Here is a 21,377-nt window from a genome sequence, read left to right as displayed (position 1 = left end):
TCGCGTTAGTCATTAGGCCCGTTTCCATTACCCTTCAAATTGCAAATACGACTAATAGAAACGCGTTAATTTCGCAAAAACGCCCATATATCGCAAAAAAGTTTTTCAGGCAGTGCGAAAAAGGAATAATTCGCAAAACTTCAATGGAAACGGGTTTTTTTCGCATTTACAGGTCACATGACATATGTAAAAAGTCATATGATCATTCTTCAAGTTACTATAACCTCCAAGAAACACTTCATACATGGCCGGTCTCTAGTATAAGTGGCTTTCCTACCATTAATGCTTAGACAATTTACAAGTAATATATTGTTTAGGTAGTTTATAGACAATGTTAATTTAGGTTTTGGAACCAAATTTTGGGAAACATTTTTATAGACATTTCACAGTGTATTAGTACAAAATACTGTTGTTTTGAATACATTTAGCCTATGTGTGGCTTCCCTCAGTGCGATTTATTTCAGATTCAGAAATAAGGAGACATTGTCTTTTATATGTTACTTCACACCAAAATCCAAGGCCATCCTTAGCGGGGTGCAACTGGTGCCCAGCGCCTGAGGGAGTCCCGCGGTGAACCGGGACGTGAACGGACCAAGGGGGCCCCCGCTCCCTACCTCGCACCGGGCACCGCGTCAGCTAAGGACAGCCCTGACCACCACTGTGGTTAGGATAAATGTCTTATCTTCAGACAGAGTCATTATTTTATGACTTCGAAGTAAATAATAAAATTTCTGTCTCAATCAGTTCTGTCTCAATCAGTCCCTCTGTCATTGATGTCTTGGGTACAAGAATAAGAGTTGATAACCTGAATCTATCCAGACTATCCAGTGTGAGTCAAGTTAAAGAAAGGTAAAATCTCATTTTTGCTCTAAAGCTACCACACTGCACAAGGACACCTCTCTGAAAACCAAGCTAGTAATATATTGTTTAGGTAGTTTATAGACAATGTTAATTTAGGTTTTGGAACCAAATTTTGGGAAACATTTTTATAGACATTTCACAGTGTAATAGTACAAAATACTGTTGTTTTGAATACATTTAGCCTATGTGTGGCTTCCCTCAGTGCGATTTATTTCAGATTCAGAAATAAGGAGACATTGTCTTTTATATTTTACTTCACACCAAAATCCAAGGCCATCCTTAGCGGGGTGCAACTGGTGCCCCACGCCTGAGGGAGTCCCGCGGTGAACCGGGATGTGAACGGACCAAGGGGGCCCCCGCTCCCTACCTCGCACCGGGCACCGCGTCAACTAAGGACAGCCCTGACCACCACTGTGGTTAGGATAAATGTCTTATCTTCAGACAGAGTCATACATGATTATTTTATGACTTCGAAGTAAATAATAAAATTTCTGTCTCAATCAGTTCTGTCTCAATCAGTCCCTCTGTCATTGATGTCTTGGGTACAAGAATAAGAGTTGATAATGTTTTAAAATCAGTTACGATTTGAAAATCATCTAGTGTGTCCCAGGCCTAACATAACCAACATACACTCTCAGATAAAAAGGTACAAAAGCTGTCACTGAGGCAGCTTTCAAAAGGTACACATTTTTACCTTATTTACCTCTAAAACAGTGGTTCTCGATCCCAGTCCTCTGATTGACATGGTCCCTACACAGTGTTCATTGCTCCCTATTCCTTGAGCATGGGAAATCCGTTGAAGTTTACTTCACTTCGGAACATTCATTCACAGATTTGCGCTACGACACGACCTGGCTGTGTGGCATCTTCACACACAGAGGACGCTTACTAGAGAAGTGTGACATAATATACCTCTGTAAATAAATACAATTTAAATTCACGTCTCGCACACTTTAATGCCCTTTGAATGGAACATATACGCTCCCTTCGAACTGGAATCATGGAGGAAAATCCTGTGTTGTCCACTTTGCAGGGCTCTTACAGTCGAATACAACAAATGTCTAAAGTGATAAGAGATACATTCCAAATGTGCAGAGTGGTGGTGGTACATAAGGACTGCAATTGAGAACCACTGCTCTAAAAGGTGCATATTAGTACCTTAAAAGTATATACAATATGAGTACCTTAATGGTACATATTTATAGCTTTTGAAAAGGTACTGTCCCACTGACAGCTTTCATACCTTGTTTTCTGAGATTGTACTGAATCCGTCTGGGTCTCCTTTTTTTATTAAATTGTTTTGTTTAGCTCTGACTTTTTTGGAAATCAAGAGCTATATTTTCCTCATTGTACCATGTTTGAAAACAGAAAATGGCCTATGTATATAGTTTTTATAATTCATTTATTTCCGTATTGTTCATTTCAGCAAGTAAATTGGTCTCCTCCCACCAGTCATCAACTGTTAATTCACCAAATGAATTAAAACTCTAGTGAAGTCTATTCAGTATACTCATAACAGCAAACTAATTTTAATAATAAGTAATTAAATTTTATTGTAGCCCTTTTATTGACCGTGCACTTACTTGATGTGTATAGAACCCTAAACCTGGCAGTTTCAGTGCAGTGAGATTTTAGACCTGGAACTGTTTAGAATAAGGTAGGATGATGTTAATGTTATATTCATGTAGTTAAATCTTTCTACTTTCTGTGGGCAGGGGCTGTAATGTTGTGCCCGTGTAGGCAGAAGCCGGTGTGAGTATTGTTGAGCCAGGCAAGCGAGTACAGCTGGTAGGAGGCTGAAGTGTAAGAAAGTGAGCAAAGGAATCGTGAAACGTCAGTATGAGTGAATGCCTCTGCATCAGCTCTCTCTCTGACCAGTGTGATATGATCTCTGATCTTCCTCAACACCTTGTAATGCTTCCATCACACCTTCAAACAACAGAAATCCAAGCCCAGAACATCATCTGACACGTTTAGCCACCTCTGTGCACAAGGTGATGAATCGTGGCACAGTCAAAAGGCATTTTCATTTGTTATTTTATTAGGGCTATATGCATCTGAGTACACATCAGTTTACAAAAGATTAAAAAAAGATATGTTTTTTTCTCTTTTGTGTATTTATTTTACCAGGCAGGCAGCATTTGCTGCTACATAGGATGAACCAACATATCAAAGTGTCCCCTCAAATTTATTATAAATCTGTTTTGATATTACACCATAACTTATGGAAGCCTGTTTCCACCTCAGAGTAAAAAAATAATAATAATTTTGAAATAAAATAATAAAATCAAACATAATATGACGACATTAAATCACAATTACCTTTATTCCTCTCATTGCTTAAATGTGTCATGTGACTTTATATATTACATTTATGACTGTATGTCTAAATGTGATGATTGAGACACAGTAAAAGTTAATAATACAGAAAATATGTATCAAAATTGCTTAAATGGATCTCACAATCAGCTAACAAATCGTGACGTATAGATAAAATTGTGAGACTTAAAGTCACATTGTGAGATAAGAAGTTACAGTCATGCTAGAAAATAAGTCAAAATCACAACAAGTCACAAGATATAGTCACATTATGATACATAAAGTTGCAATTATGAGATATAATGCCATATTGCAAAATACAAAGTCACATTGTGAGATATAAATTGCAATTACAATAAAAAAATTATAGTTGTAAGATATAAAGTCATGGTAAATTTGTATAATGGGGCAATTTCTTGTAATTGAGCTTTTATGTCTCACAATTTGACTTTATTGCAATATATGAAGTAACAGTTGAAAGATATACGGTCACCTTGCGAAATATAAATGAGTGGGCTTCCATTGTAACTAGTCTACTTTATAAAGTAGACCAAACATGGAGAAACTTGTTCAAGAGCAACACACCGTCCAGACTATACAGCATTCAGCATGTCTCATCTCGAAATATCTCATCACATCCAAGCAAACCTAAGATTAATGTCTGTCAGTAGTGAAAATAGGAAGTCTTGAAGCATTTTACATTACCACAGTAGTTGCCATGGAGGAGTTTGGTAGAACTGGAAAATGTCTTCACAGTCCTCACGACTTTACAGTTGAATAGTGATTTAAATTTCAATGTCAGCCCTCTGAGCAAGCCAATGGATTGAATCGTTCAGTTCCTTTTGAGGAGTCCCAGGTGTTCTTACACTATTCACTCGAGCTAATCCTTCCCAAGAGCTGAACAGGTTTTTGTTTGTGATATGAATCATCATAGTTTAAAATAAAGTCATGACATAAGCACAATGATGGAGATCAGGCAACTGCCTTTTTTGTTATGTTTGTAACTACAGAAGCCAGGTCTATCTGTTGAATTGTCCTTGCTGGAGTTTGTCGGCTCTCCCTCTGTTTTTTCCTTGTTATCTGAGTGCAGAGCAAACCACCAGTTAGTCTTCCTGTGTTCACACACACTTCCCTCTTGACTGAGGAAATCTTGTGGAGCAAAACTGTCCCCTCTGAGATGTTTTGATGCATATTTTTATTGTTGTGTATGCAGAAATACCTAACACTTTGCATTATATGCAAAAACTGATTGCGTAGGATATATGAGGGCAGCATAAGAAAGTTTAGTAATTTAATGGACAGATTTAAGCTTTTACTTGACCTTTGTGTGAATTTAAGAGAAAACACTTTCCAAGGCTTTCTCACACTGCATATTAACCGTGCATATTAGCAGGCTCCAGTAGGTTATTGAGTTAAGAACTCTGTTCGCTCAATAAATACATTGTTTTATTGCTTCTCTGTGCCTTTTAGAGGGGATTAGTCTGGGGTTAGTTTAATGTGTGTGTGTGTGACTTTAGGGGTATATCCAAGCATAGAGTCATGCTTTCCTAAAAGAGAGGATATTTCCACCATTTGTGATTCTTTGATTGGGGGAACCTTTGGGTCCTGTATTTGTTTGAATGAAAAAAAAAAATGCTTTAAAAAACAAACAAATCAAAACAACAGTTTTGGTTCATTTTAAACTTTTTATTGTGTGTGTGTGTGTGTGTTTAAGTTATAATTAAGAAAAGTCTATACTTTTGACTTTAAGGATCTAAATTCATATTTTGAGTTCATTTTGGCCTTTAAGAATACAAATTATTTTTTAAATAACAAAGAATTGTTGACCCCAATTACCATCACAGCAGCATTAATTTTTTTTCTCCAAAGACGTTTTTGATTATGATGGAAATATGAAGTGACAGGGTAGTACATCCAGCGGAGTGACCATTTGAAAATCAGAAATGTTATTAAATTCAAGGTTTTTACATGAACTTGCAGTAGGTGTCATTACCAAACTAGTCAGTATTTAAAAAAATGTTTAATTCTGAAATCATTTCACTAACACATTTTTCTATAAATTCAAAGATAATTGACTGCTAACAAACTATTTTAGCATGTTTACAACTTGTTCAGCTTTTTCTCCAAAAGGTGAAAAATATCATTACCATCACACTTCGTGAATACTCGTCAAAATGGTCAGTTCGACAATTTTGTGTGTATTTCTCCATTCATGCGACGTGAAGGAGAACTGAATTCAGTCGTGCGCTGTGTGAGAGGCGCTTTTCTGTGTGCGTGCTTCGGGAGTGTGCGCTCAGAAAACCTAACCGAATTGAGTTAACCTTTGCATCATCATGCGTTTCAAATGTATCCATATGTCTTCTCTTCTCTTACTCCCAGATATTGACTTTTTTTAAGTTTTATTAGATGTGCAGCAAGTATATCCTAGCTTATGTCCCGCCGGATAGGGTCAAAAGTTTCATCTGGAGTGAGGATTAGTTGAAATGTCTTAGTTTAGACCCACATGGACTTTCATTTAGGCAAGATTATAAATGATAAAAAAAATCTGTTTTGTTCATGAAAAAGTGTAGTGATCAATGTAGAGCCATTGCTATATTAATTGGCAAAAATGAATGGATCACATTCATAGAAACTAAATAATCCAGACAGACCAGTTTAACATACAACGGCCATTAAGTTGAAATATAACCTGTTTTACGACCTTGAGTTACTACAAACATTCATTTATTGACTCAACAAATACTGTCTTTTTCAGTGAAACAATGTGCTATCTACAGTATAAATTTTATTTATATATATATATAGTATTATAGTATTATAGTATAATAAATAATATATTCAATTAATTATATTTATTGTTCTGTTTTATACATACAATTATTAGAGAATATACAATTAAAATATAATAATATATAAAATTTAAATGTAGAATATTTTCTATATATTTTATAATATTTTTTTATACGGACGGTTATTTTTGTTGTTATTTTAATAAGATTAATAATTAAGTAAGTGATTATAATAATGCATGGACAAACACACATGTATATACAGTTAATGTATCAAAGAAATATTATGTAAAATAATACAGTTGCATACAGAAGATATGTAAAATAATAAATAATATAGTTCCATTTGAGTCCGCCAGCTCCCTGGTCTTTGTATTCAATAGCTTTGCTAGTGCTAAAAGTAGCTGTTGCGTTCCCTTGTCCTCATCTGACCTCCTTAGCCATATGTTTGTGTGGAGGTTGGTGTGTGTCTGCAGACTGGGCTGAACAGTACATCGTATGACAGCTGCAGTGCAGCGGTGGAGGGTGTGCGACTGCGCAGTCACATCCACTCTAAACGCATCTCCATGGAGAGACCGAGAGCGTGACTGCCTGCCCTGAGGCGTTTGACATCCTCCCAGAAAAAGGAGAGAGCAATGCCTTGCTGTGACGTCATATATGAAAACAGCTGTGTGGCAGCATGCTTAGTCATACTCGTGCTCTTTTTTTTTTTTTAAGATAAGATATAAATGCAGTGTTTGTCAGTGTCATGGGAATAACTTTTCACATAATGCACCGTTAATATATTAAGACAAATGAATGCTAATGTGCTTGGAAACTTTTCAAACTGAGTTTGCTTATAATAATAATAATAATAATAATAAGAGTGAGTATCATATAATTATTATACATGATAATTATTATTAAATTATTATAATTTCTGTCACTGTTTAAGATTATTAGAAAGAAAATATATAAAAAATATACAATTCAAATTATTTTAATAATATTAATTATATTATTATTTTAATATTATTAATCTATTTATAAATTATATTATTTAGGAATAAATTATAATTAGTTATTTCATGTAATGCACTTTAATATAATGTGGAAACTTGTGTGCTTCTAAAGATAGCAAGCTTGCTTGCAAAAACAACTTTCTCTATAATTATTATATAAAAAGAAATAATATATATTAAATATTATTACTGTATCTATAATTTGATCATTCAACATACAAGATTATTAAAGAGAACATAAACAATTAAAATATAAATAAACATACAAAATATGGAATATATAGAATATAATTCAATTTTTAATTAGATTATTAATTATATTTATCATGGTTTAATTATTAAAATCACAATTTCTGTCAATATATAAGATTATTGGAGATAAAATATACAATTAAAATCTAAATAAGCAAAATATAGAATATATAGTATACAATTTTAATTTGTTTTTTAAATTATTTATTACTATTTCTAATTATTATTCAAATTCTATCATATTTAGAAATAAATGATAATTAGTTATTTCACATAGTGCACTGTTAATGTAATGTGCTTTGAAACTTTTGTGTGCTTCTAAAAATAGTGTGCCTGCTTGCCAAGACCACTTTTCCTGTTTACTCCCCCTCCCTGCCCCACTGGCTTTAAACTCCAGTCCGGTATCGTGAGTGTTCGGACCACAGCTTAACGCTTTCCCTCGTGCGTACTTGTAGAGTAAGAAACCACATAGGGGATCCTTTGTTTAGGAGGGTCTAGGCATGGCTGATACTTTTACAAGTCGCTAGAGTCCCTTCGTGATTGGCTGACAGGGTGCTGTCTGTGTGTGCGAAAGGCATGCGTCGGCTGTCTGCGGCAGTGGCGATCCAAAGCCTCTCTCCTCTGCACTGATCATGCAAACCTGTGCTGCTCGTGCTGCATCTGCCACTATGGCCACTTATTCTTCTGAAGCCGAGGGAGGCAAGATGGCTACCTTTTAGGATTATGCTGCCCAAAATTGAGGGTCTGCCTCTGAGGAATGAGAAGGTACAACACCAGACTGGATTGTAATGGCTATTGTCTCAAACAGATGCTCCTGGGAGAGTGTGTGTGCACTGGGAGCTTTGTGCGCTCGTATGTGTGTGTTTATGCTCTTGTTGTCATTGCTGCATCATCAGTAATGTGCCATCAGCTAATGTTTTGCTTCTTCTTTCAGGTAGGGTGCAAGGATATTTCCAAACCGCAAAAAAAAGAGCAAGGTTTTAAGGTAACAGACTCCTATGTTTTTCTCAAGTTTTTAGGCACAGAACATTTTGTGCTCTCTGGTTCTTTTGATGCAGCATCTCAAATCAGTGTCTAAGAGTTTAGCTTGGCTGAAAGGGCAGCCGCGAGTGTGTGTTCACCTGCACCGTGAGGGTTTTTCTTCTGTACCGAAGTTCAGAAACAGGAAAGCAGCAGCGTATGAATGAAAAAACCTCACAACTTCAGAGAAACTACACACGCTCTCCAGGAAGGAAGTGTGCGTTTTTAGAATTAGCGTAACAGCGAGGGCTTGACGCTGTGGAAGTTTGCACACAAAGTAGTTTGAGCAAAACTACTGGCTTTGATGTGTTCAGAAGAGGGTTCGTAACCGAGGAACTTGGCATAAGATGCACATTCAAGTTTTAGGGGTGATGGTTAATGTCTCAAGAGTACCTGCTAAATTATAAAGACATAATACAAGATACTATTTTGCAGCATGTGTGATATTTCTATGCTCCGTGTTATTCAATCATAGCTGTGTTTTTGAATGAGCCTGTGGTGTGGAAGCTCTTGGGTGAGATAAGCAGGGTGTCAGGTCTCTCCTCACTCTGTTTGGGTTGGATACTCCCCTTCTGCTCTAACTTTCCCTGGTAATGCTTCCTAAGGGAAACTTCTTAGGATTCTGGCAGTATGTGCGCTGTTGCTAGGGGTGTGTGTGTGTGTGTGTGTGTGTGTCTGGGGGAGCTTTTACTACAATGAAAAGAAGACAAAGTCAAGTGTGACTTTTTTTTAGTTTTCAAGGCTTCAGACACAACAAATCAAGAACAAAGCCGTTGAGGCACTGCTGTAAGAGAATAACGTTTGATGTGCTGAGAATGAGCAAACCGTCCCTCTTGAATGTTTCCAATAAAAAGCACATTTTCTTCTGTGTTTTTCAGGACGTTGTAGTCTACAGTTGTTTTTGACCCATATGAATTCAGGAAAAGTATGTAGTCGTTTGAGGAGATTTTCTTTCTGGATATGCTTTCTTCGTTTATTTATAAACATGAAAGTTTTGGACACTGTTACCATGATACTGTAATTTGAACAGCTGGTTGTTGTAGGTCTGCTTGTAATCAGGCCCAGACACAATCTGTGGCATTTTTTTTTCTGCTCAATTCTGTGGATTTTAATAGATTTTAACATGATTTGTGGTGCACACTTATATTTAATACCAAAATGTTTAATAAACATAATAGTTAATAAACTAATTAATAGATGTTTACATTACACTGTGAAAATGTTTGGTCAGGTAACCTTAAAAATTTTATTTATGTGGTAACATTTAAACTGACTGGTTTTATTCAAGTCAAAAATCTAATTAAAATGGCTCATTATAAAACACATAGGGTAACACTTTATTTTAAGGACCAGTTATCACTATTAAAGGGGTCATGATGCGATTTCAATTTTTCCTTTCTCTTTGAAGTGTTACAAGCTCTTGGTGCATAAAGAAGATCTGTAAAGTTGCAAAGACTAAAGTCTCAAATCCAAAGAGATATTCTTTATAAAAGTTAAGTCAACCACGCCTACCTAAAACGCCTAGTTTAAACACGCCCCCCACATCTACTTCACTGTGTGGGAAGATTTGCACAAGGCTGCCCAAATGTTCACGCAAAGAAAGAAGGCTTAACTTTTATTCTCGCTGTAGTATTGTTGTTGCCGCCGCCGCCTTGTCGTGACGGCGCTGTGTGTTTTTTGTGAAAGCGAAACTACTTTGTTTGGCCTTCCAAAAGAGGACGATATCCGCTTCGTCATGCCTGGAGCTGATCTGTGCTGGTCGCTGAGGTAATACATCAACTTCGCACTGTGGATCACCAGATAGGCTTTCACCGTGGACAAAGTGGAGTTCAGCTCGGGGTCGTCACATGTGGTTGCCGCAAGCCCGCCCGCCGCGCTGTTCTCAAGCCCACCGGCCACCGCTCACTCTAGCCCGTCATGTGTGACGCTGTGTTTTGTTGTGAAAGCGAAACTACTTTGTTTGGCCTTCCAAAAGAGGACACAACTAGAAATCAGTGGTTAAGTTGTATTTACAACACTGTTCCAGAGCAGTTCAACCCAAATACATGTGTATAGATGAAATAGATGTGTGCAGCGCATTTTATAGAGGACTGTTTCCAAATCCTGGTAGAATTTGCCACTGACGATTCAAACGTGAGTTTTGAGCAGTGTAGAGTAGCGTTTGTAGTTTGTCATTTCTCCGATCAAAAATGCAGACATGGTTTTATGTTTACACGGCGCGATGCAATGCAACGCGTAAAAAGACGGTATAAGTCATTATAATCCGTAATTATGTCCCCACTGGATGCAACAAATGCCTCGTTTATAATGGGTTTTTTAATGTTTTTGTTGTCACTCCGGCATCACAATATGGCAAGGGGCGTAACATTTTCGTCACACGCTTGAGGTCTTCGGCCAATCACAACACTCTGGATAGCTGGCCAATCAGAGCACACCTCACTTTTCAGACCGATGAGCTGGCCGTTTAATGGGTACTTAAAAAGCAAATATTAATGCCTTATTCTGCATGACCATATTTCAGATCCCTTAATCCTACCCCATACCTAAACTTAACCCTAACCCCATACCTTAAAGGGATAGTTCACCCAAAAATGAAAATTATCCCATTTACTCACCCTCATGTCATCCTAGGTGTATATGACTTTCTTCTTTCAGACAAATCCAATCAGAGTTACATAAAAAAATGTCCTGGTTCTTCCAAGCTTCATAATGGCAGTGAGTGGGTGTTATTTTTCAATAATCCAAAAGAAGTCCAATAAAGCACATCCATCCATCATAAAAACTGTCCCACATGACTTCGAGGGGTGAATAAAGGCCTCCTGAAGCGAATCGATGCATTTTTGTAAGAAACATTATAAACATTAATCTCTAGCTTCCGCTAACTGTCGTATTTGTGTACACGAGAGAGTGGCGTTCCAGCAGATGACGTAGGCGTAGCATAAGGTCCAGTGCGAATATGCTAGTCTTGCGAGAACCAACATTTGTTTACAGGAGCAAAGGAAGCAAAGTTTCCTTATTTTAGCAAAGGAAAGCCAGTATACTCTTGGCTTATATCAAAAAGCCAGGACATTTTATTTAAATATCTCAGATTGGATTCGCCTGAAAGAAGAAAGTCATATCCACCTAGGATGCCTTGAGGGTGAGTAAATCATGGGGTAATTTTCATTTTTGGGTGAAAACTATCCCCTTAATCTTAGTAAACTACCTAACTAACTATTAATAAGCAGCAAATTAGGAGTTTTTTTTTAATCTATTTCATTGCACTTTTTATTTGTATGTGTTGTGTGTACGTATTAGTTTCACAACTCTTAAGTACAACTTTAGTAGTAAAAACAAGTAACAAAGTTTGATTCATTACTGTGAAACAGTTCAGTGTTCATTCATGCAAATTGACTCAAAACTCTTATTCACTGGCATCATCACTTGTTCACACACAACTGTTCAACAAGATGTAAATATTGAATATAAATTCAATCAACAATTCTGTGTTTTTCTGTCAATATGGGGTGCTGTGTGTACATTAATGAGGAAAAAAAATTAACTTAAATGATTTTAGCAAATGGCTGCAATATAACAAAGAGTGAAAAATTTAAGGGGGTCTGAATACTTTCCGTACCCACTGTATATACCGTATTGTCCCGAATATAAGACTATATTTTTTTCATGGAAACGCATCTCAATAAATGATGTCGTCTTATATTCGAGCTCTAGACGATTACATGTCAATAATAACATACACCCGCAAAAATAGGTGGTGCCAAATAGCCTACGGGTAAACGAGTTCCCCTGGACTGAAACAAACTGATAAACGACGGTCGTTTACAGCACCAGGACTGCATGATGGTGAGTGACTGTCCAGAACATAGCGGTTCAAAAGTCGGCCAAGTAAACCAGCAACTGAGGCAAGCTTATGATGCAAATTTTAAATTCATGGTGATAAATGCAGCCGAGTCATCTAACTACTGTCAAGCAGCCAAGAAATACGGCGTGTCAGAATGTAATGTCAGGAGATGGCGAGCCAAAAAAGACAGTCTTAGAAATGCTAATAGTCAAAGAAAAGCTTACCGCGGTCCAAAAAGCGGCCACCTCGAAGAAATTGACCGACAAGTGTGTCAGTACGTAGCCGAAAAAAGAAATGAGGGGCTACCCATAACCAGAGCCGTCATCCAGCTGAAGGCACTTGAAATCGCATACCCCCCACCGAGTTCAAAGCCAGCCTTGGATGGTGCAGAAGAATGATGCGGCGCAATGGATTCTCATTACGACGCAGTCTTGCCCAGCGCTTGCCCTCTGACTTCACAGAGAAACTGCTGTCTTTTCAGTGCTATGTGATCAGTCTAAAGAAAAATCACTCGTATCCCCTGGATCAGATGGGTAATGCGGATCAAACACCTGTGTTTTTTGACATGCCAACATCTGCCACTATACATAAAAAAGGCGAGAAATCAGTCATTGTGAAATCTACTGGAAATGAGAAGAGCCGAGTGACCGTCATGCTAGCGTGTCTCGCGGATGGGACCAAACTTCCCCCGTACGTGATTTTAAAGCTCAAGACAGTACCCAAAGAGGGAATACCCGCTGGAATTATCGTTCGTGTTCAGAAAAAGGGCTGGATGGAGACTGAGCTTGTGGTGGACTGGCTTAAAGTGGTGTGGGGCAGACGAAGTGGGGCACTCAGAAATAAGAGGAACATGCTAATTTTGGATGCTTTCCGTGGACATCTGACTTCGCCGGTCAAAATGCAACTGCATGCAATGAACGGTGACCTCGTCATCATACCAGGGGGGATGACAAGTCAGCTACAGGTGTTGGATGTTGTGGTTAACAAGCCATTCAACGATAATCTGCGCAAGAGATACACAGAGTGGCTGCTGTCTGGCAATCATACACTCACACCATCTGGGAAAATTCAAAAGCCCAAATTCAAAAGTCTGCTATGTGATTGGATACTCCAGGCATGGGCTGCAGTGCCCCCAGAGAGCATCATCAACGGCTTCAAAAGATGCTGTATCTCAAATGCGTTGGATGGGCACGAGGATGACATTCTGTGGGAGGAGCTGGTGGAGCCAAAGCATTTGTGATGCTTGAGTGATGACAGTGAGAGTGAACCCAGTGAGGCAGAGGACCTCTGTGAGGAATAGACTGACATGATGATTTGAGGAGCCAAGCTTGTTAAGTTAAAACAGTTCATTACACTACTGTTTATTGCAGTATGTTTATTGCAATATTATTGCTCTATTGTTTGTTGCAGTATGTTTATTGCAATACTGTTTATTGCAGTATGTTTATTGCTCTATTGTTTGTTGCAGTATGTTCATTGCAATATTGTTTATTGCTCTACTGTTTGTTGCAGTATGTTTATTGCAATATTGTTTATTGCTCTATTGTTTGTTGCAGTATGTTCATTGCAATATTGTTTATTGCTCTACTGTTTGCAGCAGTATGTTTATTGCAATATCATTGCTCTATTGTTTGTTGCAGTATGTTTATTGCAATATTGTTTATTGCTCTATTGTTTGTTGCAGTATGTTCATTGCAATATTGTTTATTGCTCTACTGTTTGTTGCAGTATGTTTATTGCAATACTATTTATTGCACTACTGTTAATTGCTCTGTGTAATGCAATCAAGCCTGTTATTTTTCTCTCTAAGGCAGACTTCTACTGTTAATTAAATATTAATAGGCTACGTGTTTTTTCACAATAAGATGGACAGCCTAGGCTAATTGTTATTACATCCAGATGGACTGCAGGTTATATATGGTATGCCATTTGAAAAGTATTTTCAAATTAAAGCATTTTCTTTATAAAACACAAGAGTTGGTCTTCAAAAAGCATTTTTCCAAAAGGTACACTTTGAAAAGGGGGGTCGTCTTATATTCGGGACAATACGGTATTTATATATTTATATATATATATATATCTTTTTTTTTTTTTTTTTACTTTTAGTTTTCTTATAAAACATAAACTAGATCAAAAAGTGTGGTCCAAAAATAACAGCAGTACAGTACAGACTGATTTACAAAAATTAATTAAACAGAAAAGTATTCATTGTTGGGGATAAATATCTCTGACACATACAATGTAAAAGGTAAAACTGATCAAAAGATCACAATGACTACATCTTGAATGAATGCAGAAAATAACAAATAAATATATAAATAAAATAAAAAAAGATACCAAACAATATATATGACCAATATGGAGCCATCATTTACCCAAGTGATCTAATATAGGATTCCAAATTTCCTGAAATAGATCATTATTTGTAATAAATCATAATTTCTCTATCCGTATAATATTCATCAACTCACTAAGCCACACATCAAATGTTGGCACAGAGTCCAGTTTCCACCTCTGAAGAATCAATCTCTTTGCAAGAACCATAGATAAGGAGATAGACTGGCGTTCGTGCTTGTTAAAGGAGTGTTCACCAAAAACATTTATTACATCCAGGCGACACCTCTGGGAAAAACGTATGTAATTTAGTTTTACACATGTATAGCCTATGAAAAGTTTTAAATTTAATTAAGTTATGTCTAGCATTTATCGAACATTCATGTATATTCTGCAAACATTCCTTCCATTGTTCCTTTTCAATAGTGAAGCCCAAATCTTCTTCCCATGCTTTCCTAATTAGAGTTGTATCACTGTCCATCTGGCCAATTAATATTTTAGGACAATGCTTTAACAATTACAAGTGTTAAAGCTATTTATTTCCTCTTAATAAGTCATGTTTTCTTAATCGCATGAAATTGGGAAAATGTTTTCTGATGTAGTCTCTAATCTGCAAGTACCTAAAAAATGGGAACTGGGTAGCTGAAACTTTGATTGTAGTTCTTCAAAGGACAAGAGATTTCCATTCAGGTAGAGTGAGCTAATATGCCCTATTCCCTTCTGCTTCCACATTGAAAACGCTATGTCATTGAGCGCAGGGATAATGGCATGGTTTTCACATATGGGGCTATCAACATACATTAGGAGCTTTAATTTATGTTCTAATTTGCTTCCAATTTTTTAGGGATTGCAGGTATCTCATGATCATCTTTTATGGTCAGCTTTCCACCAGGAAAATATGTTCAGATACGTAGCCCAGTATTATGCTTTAAAAAAAGGTAACCCAAGTCCGCCTTTTTGATTTTGACTTTAACAGATGCTTTTTATTGATTCTCGCTGTTTTATAGTTCCTTATAAACTGATGAATACACTTATCTAAATGTTGAAAGTATGATTGTGGTATACATGAATGGATTGACTGAAATAAATGAAGGAATCTTGGCAGACTCACCATCTTAATCGCATTGACCTTAGTTACCCATCATTGATACTGGTAATGTCCTCCAGTAGTCTGTGCTATTTTTTAACTGTTCAATTCTCTTTTGCCAGTTAACTCTAAGTAGATATTTTGGGTTTTTGGTTATTATATCCCCTAGGTATGTGAAAGAGTTTTCTGCTAATTTAAACGGGGTTGTTCTTAGAAACTCCTTACTGATATTGGAAGTAACTGGCATCAACTCACTCATTTCCCAATTTATAGTGAAACCTGATAATTTCCAGATTCTAGTAATGGAGGAGAGTAAAGGCTAATAATAATAACTCATAATTTGGGTCATACACTTGACTTGGTGTTGTCCTGTTGCCTTTTGATCTCAAACATGGAGGTTATTGAGGCATGTGTGTCTGATCACTATCCAGTTTTGTTTGAATCTGAATGCTTTTCTCCATCACCTACTTTTGCTCAGAATTCACATTGGTGTAGAGTTATTAATTCTAACACTGCAAATTTGTTTTCTGAACATTATTCTTTACATGTTACCAATGATATCCTTAATGAAACTGATACTGAAAGTTTGATTGAAGGATTTTATAAAGCTTGTTCTACATCTTTGGACAATGTTGCTCCGCTTAAGCATAAAAGGGTAAAGGTTGTTGGCCAGCCATGGTTAAGAAGATTCCTAAATGCATCTACTTTCGGAAGGCCAAATAAAGTGCTTTTGCTTTCGCCTAGAAACACACAGCGTCTCCCTGACATGGCTGCTTCAACACTAACTGCAGTTACTGAAACCACGCCTTCTTTCTTTGCGTGCACATTTGGGCGCATTATGCAAATATTTCCAAATATTGAGGTAGATATGTGGGGGCGTGTTAGCACGAGCCGTTTTAGGGGGCGTGGCAGAGTCTTAACTTTGATAAAGAATATCTCTTTGGTTTTGAGACTTTAGTCTTTGCAACTTCAGGGATCTTATCTATGCACAATCAGCTTGTAACACTCCAAAGAGAAAGGAAAACTTGAAATCGCATCATATGACCCCTTTAAAGTTAAGTCTCTCTAATTATCAAATAGCAGTAAAACATGCTAAATCTAGTTATTTCTCTCAGTTAATTGCTGATAATGTAAATAGACCAAAAGCTTTGTTTGATATGATTGATTCTCTTTTAAACCCAACTATGAATTTATTATCTGAGACCGCCTCGGAGCTTTGTGAGGATTTTTCAAACTATTTTACTCAAAAAATTGATGCTATCAGAACCTCCATTGCTCCTTCTGAATCACTTCATTTGCAATTGCCTTGTACCGCAAGTTATTTGTCTTCCTTTCAACCTGTTTTATCACATCAGCTAGATGATATTGTCTCTACTATGAGGTGTTCTGGTTCTAAGTTAGATATTATTCCTGCATGTCTTTTTAAGGATGTTTTTCCGACTATTAGTCCTATTGTAACAGCTATTGTGAACAACTCTTTAGCCAAAGGTGTTGTTCCAGACAGTTTTAAACATGCAGTTGTGCAACCTCTGCTGAAAATACCTTAGCTTGACCCAGCAATGTGCTGTAGCTATTGGCCAATTTCTAAGTTGTCTTTTATCAGCAAGCTTTTGGAGAAAGTAGTGTTTTTACAACTTTTTTTAATTCTTTTAGTGTTTTAGATAAGTTTCAATCTGGTTTTAGATCATTACACAGTACTGAGTCAGCTCTATTTAGAGTTACAAATGACATGCTGCTTTCTCTGGATTCAGGTGCTTGCATTGTGTTGGTATTGTTGGACCTGAGCGCAGCTTTCGACACCATTGACCATAGCATTCTTCTTGATTGACTTGAATGTATGGTAGGTATTCGAGGCACTGCATTAAAGTGGTTTGCCTTGTATCTCGAGAACAGGACTTTTTCTGTAAATTTAGGAATTTTTTTCTCATCCACTGCACCTGTCTTGTGTGGAGTGCCCCAGGGATCCATTTTGGGACCTTTACGGTTTTCCCTTTATATGCTTCTCTTGGCCCACATTTTTCAAAAATACAGTATTTCATATCATTGTTACGCGGATGATTCTAAGTTTTATCTACCAGTAAGGCTTGATTCATGCACAAAAAACATGCACAGACAAATCCAAATTAAACCCTGCGGCTCGAGACGACACATTGATGTCCTAAGACACAAAACGATCAGTTTGTGCCAGAAACCGAACAGTATTTATATAATTTTTTTTACCTCTAATACAGCACTATGTCCAACTGTCTTTGGGCGCGCGCACAGCATCCGATGCGTGAGGTGTGTACGCGCTCTGGCGTAGTTTACGCAAGCGCCGGAAGTGATCTCTCGCGCATATACATCACTCATTGTTTACACAGTACACAAACATTGTAGGTACGACGGCTAATCAAAATGGTACTTACTTGCGCTTATCCGGATTGTTCAAACCGACTTAAAACTAAAAGATTACGTTCTCTCGCGCGAACTCATTCGGGAGTGGTGACTTTCCACGTATTCCCAACTTCTGAGCCTGCTCGCCTGAAGTTATGGTTGATTGCTCTTCGGCTGGATATCAACACACCCATTAACATAAACTACGCCAGAGCGTGTACACACCTCATGCATCGGATGCCGTGAGCGCGCTCAAGGAAGTTGGACATAGTGCTGTATTAGAGGTAAAAAATTATATAAATACTGTTCGGTTTCTCGCACAAACCGATCATTTCGTGTCTTAGGACATCAATGTGTCGTCACGAGCCGCAGGGTTTCATTTGGATTTGTCTGTGCATGTTTTTTTTACTCTCATAGATTTTGTTACTATTGCCATGCATTATATGACAGATAGACTGCAACGGCTGGACTTAAAAATCATAATTTGTGTTCTACTGAAGAAACAAAGTCACCTACATCTTGGATGCCCTGGGGGTAAGCAGATAAACATCAAATTTTTATTTTGGGGTGAACTATCCCTTTAAGTATTTTACTTATACTAAACATAGGCTCAAAGATGCACTAGTCAAAGAGACATGCCAGTGAAAACAAGGAAGAGTTGATATGTGAGGAGAACAATCACGTTTATTTTCTAAAACCAAAATCAAACTCCTCACCAAAATTGCAAAAAAACAAAACAAAAAAACTATATACTTCAAACAGTTCTCTTCAGTATAATGGATAAATAAAATAATGTTAAGTAAAATTAAAAAATCAAAGCCTTCTTGCACGGAATGTGCTGATTTCGGCCTTGTTGCCGGCTACAGTAATGTCAGTAATGGAGCTCGCATTCACGTAAAGTAGCCTTGTTGACAAGTTTGGGTGAGTAAGGGCAAATTGCACAAGATATAGTTCTTTCAGTGCCCTGTAGTTGGCGATATAACTTATTTTGTAGCAGAAATAAACTGCTGCAGGAAAAGCTAGGTGCCATGCAAAATGTAATGTGTAATTGCAACACTCATTACAAACGTAGTGGAGTAAAGAGTACAGATACTTATTCAAAAATGTAGTGAAGTAAAAGATACTAATATCTTTGATAATCAAGTACAATAATATCTAAGATGCTCAAGTACAGTAATTCATTACATTTACTCAAATACTTTACTCCTCTTCTCCCATTAGATCCCTATTCAGACTACTTTATTGAAATTAGTTTCACTCAGCATCTGGCTGACCGCTTTTGTTTCACTACTGAATGGGAACATCAGAGGAGCCGATTACAATTCTCTTCCTATTCCCCCTAGTAATAACAGTTGCAGCGGCTGGCACGTTATTGCCTCACTCTTGTTTCGACCCCTCTGTTGCATCAGCCCTCTCCTGGCATATGTGTTAATGATACATGGAGGAGTTTTCCTCAATACTACATTGTTGGTGCTGCTGAATTTATTTACACACTGCACTAAGAGACACATTTAACTTGCTTAAGAATACGAAAAACTTGAAACCACAGTTTCTCACAAAATGACTGACTGACTCCTGCAAGTATTTAATCTTCTCATGCACACTGCTTTACATGGGTTGTAAAATTGTGTTTTATGAGAGGTACTTAGGTTACAGTAAAGCAGGCATGCTGTGAAGGCTCTCACGTGCAGTTTTTCTTTTCATTGCTTTTTTTTCTTTTTTGGTATGGAAAAACAATCATGAAGCTATAATGAGTGTTACTAATAATGTTCACATTGTGGTTTATTTAAATTAGGGCTAATTTTACAATGTAGTATGATTAATTGTCTCTTAATTACTTTTAAAAATGTGCAACTTGGTTTTTATTGTTTTAAATACATGCACATGCATGTTTAATTGCATGTACAGCATTGCTGTAGCTCAAACAGCACAAATAGTGCTAACAACACAAAGGTCATGGGTTCAATTCTCAGGAAAATCCATGAAGTGTCAAAATTCTTTGGATAGAAGCTTCTGTCAAATGCATTATTGTACATACACAAACACATTCACAAAAGGCATACCAGCAGAGTTTACGATAAAAAAACTAAAACATTGTTTTCTTTCCTTCCTTAAACCTACACTGTAAATTTTTGTCTCTCAAGCAGTAAAAAAAATAAAACTGCATTTTATATTCTATCTACATAAAGTTCTATTTCTTTTTGCTCCAGACTACCAGAGGCAGTGCTAAAAGCACTAGTGGAAAATCCCTCATGCTCGTGTTTGATCGAGAACAGAATAACAAAGTTGTCACCTCATGACTCATGACGTATCTTGAGCTATAATAACCCCCCTAACACATCATCTCGACCTCTTCCTTATTCTCGGTTGACTAATCACTTGATTTAATCTGTTGTGACGATATTTTGTTTAGCTTGCTGCTGAAGAGTTCGTCAAGATATTGGCGAGCTGTTTCGTCTTTGCCTGTATTGATCGCAGATGAATAGCATTCGATTATGAATGCGATATTGCGTAGCTTGTCAGCGAGCTACGGCTCTGTGTATTAATTGCCGCTCCATCTGAAAGCACATGATGGAGATTTACTACTAATCACAGAACCGGCTTTACTGATGAGATGCGCATGACAATCGCATGTGATTTATCGTGCAGCCCTAATTTAAGGTGAGTATTGATTCAACATGGATACACTTAGATGTTCTACCTGCTATTATGTAATGGATATCATGGATGGACATCGTCAGTGTCTTGGTGTGGATCATCTTAAAGGGGCAATGTCTGACCTATGCCCGGAATGCGCCATAATGCCTCTCGCTGTGCATCGATCACGTCTGGTGGGTCTGCTATCATGATTGGGAAGTTTACTTTTTATTACTTTCCTCCAGTGTCTCTGCAGTCGATCGTAAGCATAAACAAACATTTCAAAGTAAAAAAAAAGAAAAATCTTCTGATTTAGAACGCAAAGTTGACCAGCTCTCTTCTGCAGTAGAGATGTTACAGCCTCTCTTTGCTAAAGCGCAGCCTAATATGGAGGTACAAGACAAGGCTCAAATTGAATCGTGCATCACACCGTTAGATGTGATGTCAGTGGCTGCCTCTGTGTGTGGATTTTATTGGAGCTGAAGAAAATTTGTTTGCAGATAAATCACTTCACTCTGGCAGTGAGACCGTGTCTGAGAAGTCAGGTGGGTTGTCTTCAGTTGTTGCATCACTAGATGCTTACCCACATCAATCTGGATCCTCCTCAGGCAACTGCATTTTTTATGTTGTGCACAGAGAACATCCTTTACCAAGCCTCAGTGCCAAGAGTTCACATCTGTATTGGTGTCAGCATTACAAAACTCATTAAAAGGTCACACGCCCTGATCAGTTGACTCGCACTCTGGCTGTGATGCAGGACCCAGACATAGTGGGACTTGGTAGCATGCCACCTATATAATTTAGTGTGGCAGCATTAATTGTATCTCCTGATGAGGCACTTCGTGAAAATGTGCGCTGTCCCA

At 37.4% G+C, this 21,377-nt stretch overlaps 1 protein-coding gene across 2 annotated transcripts in view; it reads left to right on the top strand.

Annotated features, from left to right (window-relative positions):
• The window catches only part of LOC107589523 (methylcytosine dioxygenase TET1-like), a 53,546-nt gene that overhangs the window by 15,139 nt on the left and 17,030 nt on the right, over nt 1–21,377 (top strand). The window contains exons 1-2 of one of the 2 annotated variants that reach the window (XM_016277986.1): nt 7,810–7,987; nt 8,157–8,207. In XM_016277986.1, coding sequence (XP_016133472.1) covers nt 7,946–7,987; nt 8,157–8,207 — 93 coding nt within the window. In that variant the 5' untranslated portion in view covers nt 7,810–7,945. Of the gene's footprint in view, nt 1–7,809; nt 7,988–8,156; nt 8,208–21,377 lie in introns of those variants that run through there. The other variant, XM_016277985.1, reaches the window with a different exon arrangement.

Source organism: Sinocyclocheilus grahami, unplaced genomic scaffold (genome assembly GCF_001515645.1).
Source record: "Sinocyclocheilus grahami isolate Dianchi unplaced genomic scaffold, SAMN03320097.WGS_v1.1 scaffold117.1, whole genome shotgun sequence".
Taxonomy (NCBI): domain Eukaryota; kingdom Metazoa; phylum Chordata; class Actinopteri; order Cypriniformes; family Cyprinidae; genus Sinocyclocheilus; species Sinocyclocheilus grahami.
This window is presented reverse-complemented; position numbering and strand designations above follow the sequence as displayed.